Source organism: Limulus polyphemus, unplaced genomic scaffold, assembly GCF_000517525.1.
Source record: "Limulus polyphemus unplaced genomic scaffold, Limulus_polyphemus-2.1.2 Scaffold41, whole genome shotgun sequence".
NCBI lineage: Eukaryota > Metazoa > Arthropoda > Merostomata > Xiphosura > Limulidae > Limulus > Limulus polyphemus.
The window spans coordinates 244,153-252,040 of record NW_013665651.1 but is presented as its reverse complement, the minus strand read 5'-3'; the positions used below and the strand labels follow the sequence as shown (position 1 = coordinate 252,040).

Here is a 7,888-nt window from a genome sequence, read left to right as displayed (position 1 = left end):
GGTTCGAAAAAGACACTTCAAAATATAAAGTTATTTCTTGTGAGTAGAGTGAATCAGTCAGACAGTGTTTTTGTTTCGGCTAGCAGTGAATCGGTCAGTATGTTTTGTTTTCAATTACTGGTTTGATCAACCAAGAAGTTGTACAAGTAAGTTTATTTTTACACAAATAAAGTACACTGTATAGTTAACGTGGCCTACAAATTACTACAGTGTTTAAGCTTGTAGAAACGTCACTTTTGGTACAACAATTTCTGGAAGTAATTACCAAGTTTAGAAACATTAAAAAAAACACAATATCCAAAAAATATTTTAAAAGTTAATTAATACTTACATCGTATTATAAATATTCCAAGAAAAGTCCTTACGTGTCTAAAATTCTATCAGTTGAGAAAATTCTATGACTTTTTTTTAACAACTTACATTCCGCCAGGGATAAAATAAACGATTCTATTTTGGTATTCTCGAGTTTCGAAACTTGTCGTTGAACTTAAATGAATGAATTTTTATGGTAGAAACATGTCAGATAATCAGAAAGAGTGAGTTTATATATTACCAAAGATACTAAAAATGTAAAGTACTACTTTCGGGACTTTACAGTTTTATATATATTTTAGATTGGTCCTCATATAATTAGTGTAGTCTTCTTAGGCCTAAAGTAGACATCTGTCACTGACAGTGAAGATACATGTTTATCCTACTAGTACTAGAATTCCTGATTTCTTGTTTATTAAACTTGTTAAAAGTTAAAGTAACTGAGAAGGGAAAACTGTCATGGTTGTCGTGAACAACCTAATTTATATTGTAGTGGACTTTATTTCCGAACATCATTTGTTACCATATTTACTAATTTAGAGCCTAATAGTATTAGTAATACTACTATTATTACTACTAGTAGTAGTAATATAGATATTGTTATAATAATCAATTGACAACTTATATCACTATAATAATTGCTTAAAAATGGTTTTTTGGACAGTAAATTAAATTGTAGATAATGGCATCAGTTATTGTCAGTTACATGTTATGTGCACTGGAATTTGGAATCTTAACCAACATTAGTTACATGTAAGTTATGTGTATCAAATCATTATGGGCATAGCAGCTTCACTGAAAGTGAAAGTTTCAAAAAGTAAAGGAGTTTTCTTACTGTGTTATTTGTAAGCACTTTAAGTTAAATATATATAATTTTTTTTAAAATAATGTTTGTTTATCATGTGTATTACTAAGATTTATAAAATGTATTATTTGTAGTATAATTGTTTCATGTTAATCGTGTTTTGTAGATATCTTATTTTCTTCAGTTTATGTCTGGTGACATTTTATTTACAACTCAGTATTGTACATAGCCTTTACCATTAGTACACAAGAGAGATAGAGAGAGAAAATGCTGAAAGTGTTTTGGCTATACTGCCTCCATCTGAACCCAGGAAAGATCTGTTATTGAATTGAGATAGGCACTTAAACTAGTAACGTTGAAAAGTTTGTATATTTCACTTATTAATGTTGTAAGCACAACATCTTAAACATTAAAGTTAAAACTGAACAAGCAAAAACAATATCATCATAATCATCTTATTCAGTGGTAAATAATGGTTTTCAACACATTTAACTAACTGCTTTTTGTTTCCAAAATGGACAAGGGATTTTTTAAATTATAACTTTTGTTCTTCTTGTACTTTTTCTTAGCTCACTTCTATTTTCTCTTGGTTCTTGGGCAATTAAGAAGTTTCTATAAACTGTCATGTTTCAATACACTTGACTGAAAAACAGATCACGGGACCTTAGTTGTAGCTCAATATATATTTATGTCAGTGATTTGGATAGATTTTTGGGGAATTATATATTATACATAAAAGGGCTTCAAATTTCAGTAATTAGGAAACAATCAAAAAGTATAAAATTGTATTTGTATTGTTGTATACAACCCTGATTGAAATGCTATATATATACATGAAACTACTGTATTAATCACTCATATTGGAGAAAAAACATGCAAATTACATATCAAAATAAAACAGAATATATGCACATGCAAGATGTTAGCAATATTCATTAACTAGTTGAAATATATATATATATATATATATATAACAGACAGTTGTCTTTTGGTAATGTTTCATTCATTAGTGTTGCTTAGCAACAAAACCGTGACCTGATATTGTTGTCTTAAGACCCAAAACATGAAAGCTTTCGAATAGTTGAGTATTTGAGAGTTCTCATGTTTTGGGTCTTTCTTTTGAATTTTATTGAGCATTCCCCTAACTCTCTCATGTGTGGATAGGGTAGTCTGTCTTGAGGGCATAACTTGTACCATTTAATCAAAAAAACATTATAGAGAATAAACTAGTAGTTGTTTTTCCACACAATAAAGAAATGAAATACTTCAGAGTTGAAATTCAATCTTATAAAAAGTTGTTGTTATTTAATTTTATACATATAAAAAATATCACAAATCTTGATCTTGGGCTGGTTTCACTTTCAGTGAGTTCCCAATAAAATCATTAGTGTTTGTGAATCTCCAAAAGTTTTTCTGAGCATAATATGGCTCTAGAAAATCATAATAGTTTTAAACAAAATAGTGCAAGTTTGTTTGAGTTACCTTAAAAGACAATGTAATTTTATTGATTTTTAGCTAATCACTGTTTCCCAAAGTCAGCTGTCATGGTGGATGTACTTGTATATATTTCAGTATCAAGAAGTCATGGGCTACTGACCTATATATGTTATGAAAACCCTCTTTTCCATTCTTTTCAACTGTAAAAGCCAATAAAATTCTTTGGATTCATTTAGAGATTGGGACAAAGTGCTTAAAGCTTAGATTAGTGATACTTTGCTAGAAGAAAAGATGTTTCTAAACAAATTCCACTACATTTACAGTCTCCTGATTTCAACATTTTGTGCTGCATTTTAATTATGTTGTTGAAATATGATAAAAAAGTAAATGTTTTATATGGAACAAGCTGAAGTAGGCTTAGTTAAATCATTTTGCACTCAAACATATCAAGTTGTATTTTGCTGACAAGGCCCTGTGTTATGCCTTTTTGTATTAGACCATATTAGCCTAAGTAATTGCTTGAATGGGCAGAGAAAAGAAATTAAAATAAATGAATATGAAATGGATTAAAAATTCATTATGTATATTAAACAAAACCTTCTGATTAATAATTAAAAAAGCTGATTTGCTTTTTAACTTGGATATGGTAAAAAAGTTATTGTAAGCCAGTACTCATAAACACATTGAAACTGCATGAGTTAATTTTCAAATCAAAACAAAGATAAAATTTTCATTTTATGAAATAAAAATTTATAGGAAAGTTTTAAAACAATGTTTCCTAAAAAACATATTGCAATGAAATCATTTCAAAACTTTAAAGTTGCGAATGAATAAAAATATATATAAAAATACGATATTTCATTTGCAGAAAGTACATAATTTTCAGGAATTAATTCTGAAGTGTTGAAATATTTCATCTAATAATTTTTTTTTCACATTGCAGAAAAACAAACCATACAACAGGTGTGTCAAAGCATCACATTTGGATCTCATATAATTATATTCCCTTAGGTTTCCTTCATCCACCGTATCTAAATGCAACCCATTCCAAAAACCAACCACCCTGTTAGAAAAGGAAAACTTTCTAAACTGAAGATGACTTTTACTCTGCAAAAACTTACAATTGTGTCCCCCCTTTCTACCATTCTCACAATTAAATGCAAAAAAAAGATGATGAATTGGTACTTTCAGTACTTTCATAATCTTGAACACCTCAGTCAGATCTCCTTTAACTCTTCTTTTTGCAAAGAATATTTCGGAAATTCTAATCTTTCCTCATATGGCAACCTTTCCATATTCATTATTTCTGTAAATACAACCTAAAATACTATTTGTTCTTCTACTACTACATAACAGCACTTGGCTTGGGTGGCTTAAGAAACTAATCAACCAAAACACCAGAATCATTTTCATCCATAAAACTGTTAAAGTTATTCCCACCTTGCATTTATTATAATTAAAAGCCATCTGCTACTTATTCATCCAACTTGCCAAATGATCTAAATCCTTTTGTAAAGCAGCATATTCCTCACAACTAGCAACATTGAAGACCTTAATATCATTCAATTCATTAAAAAGTATGCATGTGAAGCTGTATGAATAAACTTATATTTTCATATTATTTTGTTTAGTCTTTTCAAACAGTTTTTCTCCATTGCAATTTTGTAAAGTCTGTCCACAAAAATTATTATTAGCTTTTATACATTCTTCTGCACTACAAAATACAACCAGGAAAAATGTTCATTGTTCATATAAATATGTGTGTACTTAACTGATCTAGATGTGAACTGCAGTAGAAAAATAAAACTTCTAATAAATAAAATCCCTATACTTAGACTTTGAAACCATAGTCCTTTAGAAAATTTATTCTGCTTTTATTAGCCCAAAAATTAAACAGGTTTCTCATTGGAATTTTTGTAGTCTCTAGATGACTTTAAAGCTTTTTTTTTTCAGAGAGGGCTAGGCAAGTTTTCTTTTATAGCTCAAACTATTCAAAATAAAAAATGCTGATAGTGAATTCTTACTGCAATGTAAAATCCAGGTTGTTTTATAAAAATTGGGCTTGTAAAATAAAGTGACAAGTTTGTAACTACAGTAAAGGTGATGCCCTACATATGATTTATGTGACTGCTAAGTTATTACTTGCATTACTCGCCTTTTATTAAAGATGTTTACATAATGGTTTATTGTGTTCAGCTTTTAACTTATTCCATTTATTTTTCTAAATTGAAAAGTTTACTAAATATATACAAAATAAAAATGGAAATTTTTGATTATAGTAAATGCTAAAAATTCTTTTAAATTTTATTTTAATCAGATAAGTTTATGTTGCAGAAAAAAAGGCACGAGAAAATATGTTTACGTGATATTTACATGATTTGCATGAGTTGAGAATTTGTTTAGAAGTTAACCTTTTTAAAGTAATTTGGCCAAGTTGACTTTACATAATCACATTTGAAAAAGGTTATTCAGGGATAAAAATGATATAAAAAAATGGTATTTTTCATTTTTAAGTGATAACAAGGGGTATTTCGCTTATCTACTGCCACCCTAATGTAAACCACATACAGAAAATACTGGTCTATAAAGTATTTATCCATTTTTCTCTTAAAATCCTTTAATGTTGCTGTTTCTAACACAACTGAAGACAAACCTTCCTATTAGAAAAGTAACACCATCTTAATTATAATTATGTCCAAGTTTTCCATATCTTAAATTTGTGTCCTGTAATCTTACACCATCTTGATTTATGTATCCCAAACTCTCAATCATGTTCCCCCCAAGTCATTTTCCTCTTTAGCAAAAATATTTCTTAGAAGTTTTAACCTATCCCCATTCAGAATGAGAACCCTCTCCAAACCTGGAATCATTCTGGTAGCTCTTCTCTAATCATTCTCCAAAAATTCAGTGTCCTTCCTTAAATAAGGTGACCAAGATATCAAAATTGAAGTTACTGAATGTAATATTTCAAATAAGATCTATAAATTATACTGAAAAGATTACATCTTTCAACTCGTACTCAGTATTTTTATGTATACAACCTAAAATTTTGTTTGCTTTATTACTAGCTAATGTACATTGTTTAGATGGTTTAGAGAGTTTGTAGTAGCTAAGTGTAGACCTCTTTCCTCATCAGCTTCACCTGGAGTTTTCCCTTCAAGATTAAAAGCCCAGTTTGTTGTACATGGAATTTTTTGGGGGGAATTTTCACCTATTTGCTGAAATATTGGTGCACACTCTTTATGCAGACTTGGTTTGCTTGAGTTTTCCCCTTCAAGACTATAAGCCCAGTTTATTATACATAGATTTTTTTTTGCAAAAAAAAACTAGTTTTTTTTTAGAATTGACACATATGTAGTGAAATTTAGTACACATTGTTTATGCAGACCTGGTTTGTTATGGGCTCATATTTCTAAATTTATCAAATGTTGTATCCATCTTGAATGTTTAAGCTTGAAGTTGCAAGTTAAAATTGATTGTCTCTGGCAGACTGAGGCAACTACAAATACCAGTGAGAAAGTAAAACATAAAAATGAAAAGTGTGATGGGCAACCTACTTTCTGTAGCAAAGACTAATATTTATTTTCAGTTTTAATAATTAAGAGAATAGTTGTTATGAAAACATAAGTGCCATTAGGGTATTAACTTTATCTTTTGCTAATTATATCTTTTTTTCACTCTGTAAGAAATGTTATCTATTTCTTAGTGACAAATTTTGTTAACTTAATATGAAAAAGCAGAACTGTAGATAAAAGTAAACGTTGATGTAGTAAATGTGTTAGTCCAAACTTAGCAGTTATTTTTATGGTGTGTGATTGAACCAAGAGTGAAACAGTGTGTTGTTATACCACAAATAATGTAATTTATGGGTATTCTGCAAAACTGTCCTGACTTCAGATTTCATGGTATTTAAAATAACTTAATCTAAGCAGTTTTTTGTATATCATAAAATCCAGTTTAAGTTTTTTCTCAAATGATAATAATGGTACATCTGATGGTGGTTAAATTTTCTCTCTAGACATCAATACAGAAAGCTGTATAGCTCTTAAGTACTTACAGTAAGGTTATGGTGATTGAATATTAATCATTGTTCTGGTTAGTATACAATCACTTAAGTCTCAGTATTATTAACTAATTAATAATTAATCTTAGTTGATTATATAGATTACTAACCATGACAACAAACAATAAAGCCCCTTTTTTCTTTAATTATAGCAAATGATACTGTCATATGCAGCCATTTGGAAAGTTTTTATTTTTATGTTTTACATATAATCGTAGTTTAGTCTACAAATTACCAGAAATCCATGAAAGACTGTCATAGACTTTGTAATCTTAGTTACACAAGCACTAGCCAAACAACTTGGGCAATTTCTTATTTCTTATCAAGATGACTCATTTCTGAATGGGTGAGGCCCAGTGGATAATCATATTCCAAAACATTTTCCTACCTAATAATTTGAGTATATACTTTAAAATGAATCTGTTAAATAACTTCTGAAAAATGAAGAAGACTGGGTATTATAATCTAAGACATCTAAAGAGTTTTGGACATGGGTTATTATTATGTTTTTATCATTTAAAAAAAGCATTGTTGGGAAAAGTAGTATTTGTGATCACTTCCAAAGTGTGATAGAAAGTGAAGGTGAAAAAACATATTAGAATTTCACTACACTAGGAAAAGCATGACTTAGCATATATACAGAGAAGGAATAAAGCTTTAAGAATATAAGCTATTGCTGTAAAAAGGAGAGTTGATTGGTAGAAATGTGATATCATTGAAGATAGCTGGAGCATAAAGTAAATATAAGATATAAAGTTTGGAGTTGGGTATTTGTTTATTCGTACATTAGAATAATAATATAATTTTGTTAATCTTTATAGGACTGAGGACATCATATGACTCAAACTGGTTAGATGTCTGTAAGATAAATGGAATGGTTTGCCTGAAGATGTGGTATGTGCTGTTAGTTTGAATTCTTTTAAAATTTGTTGGTTAATAGGATTACATATAAGTTGGGTTAAAAAAAAGTTTTACTGTGTAGCTTAGAGCTGACTTTGATGGGTTAATAAATGACATTCTATCACCTTGAATTTTCTTGTTTAATACCTTATGAAATCTCCAAAACATAAAGAAATAGCTAAGGATGTAACAAACTAAATTACATACATTATGAAGTTTAAGTTTGCTTAATGCTCCCTTTCCTTTAATGATAATTATAGCAGTGTCATATATTTCGTTAATTGCTATTCTCTGATTTCATGAGGCTGAAATTGTGTTTTTTGTTACACTTTTAACAGTATTTTATAAGTAATTTGTTGTACTGACAAAAT

At 29.0% G+C, this 7,888-nt stretch overlaps 1 protein-coding gene across 2 annotated transcripts in view; it reads left to right on the top strand.

Annotated features, from left to right (window-relative positions):
- Positions 1-441: 441 nt before the first annotated feature.
- Positions 442-7,888, top strand: part of LOC106461887 (protein pellino-like) — a 34,426-nt gene continuing 26,979 nt past the window's right edge. For both annotated transcript variants that reach the window (XM_013921757.2, XM_022388950.1), the window contains exons 1-2: positions 442-536; positions 7,439-7,511. In XM_013921757.2, coding sequence (XP_013777211.1) covers positions 506-536; positions 7,439-7,511 — 104 coding nt within the window. In that variant the 5' untranslated portion in view covers positions 442-505. The remainder of the gene's footprint in view (positions 537-7,438; positions 7,512-7,888) is intronic.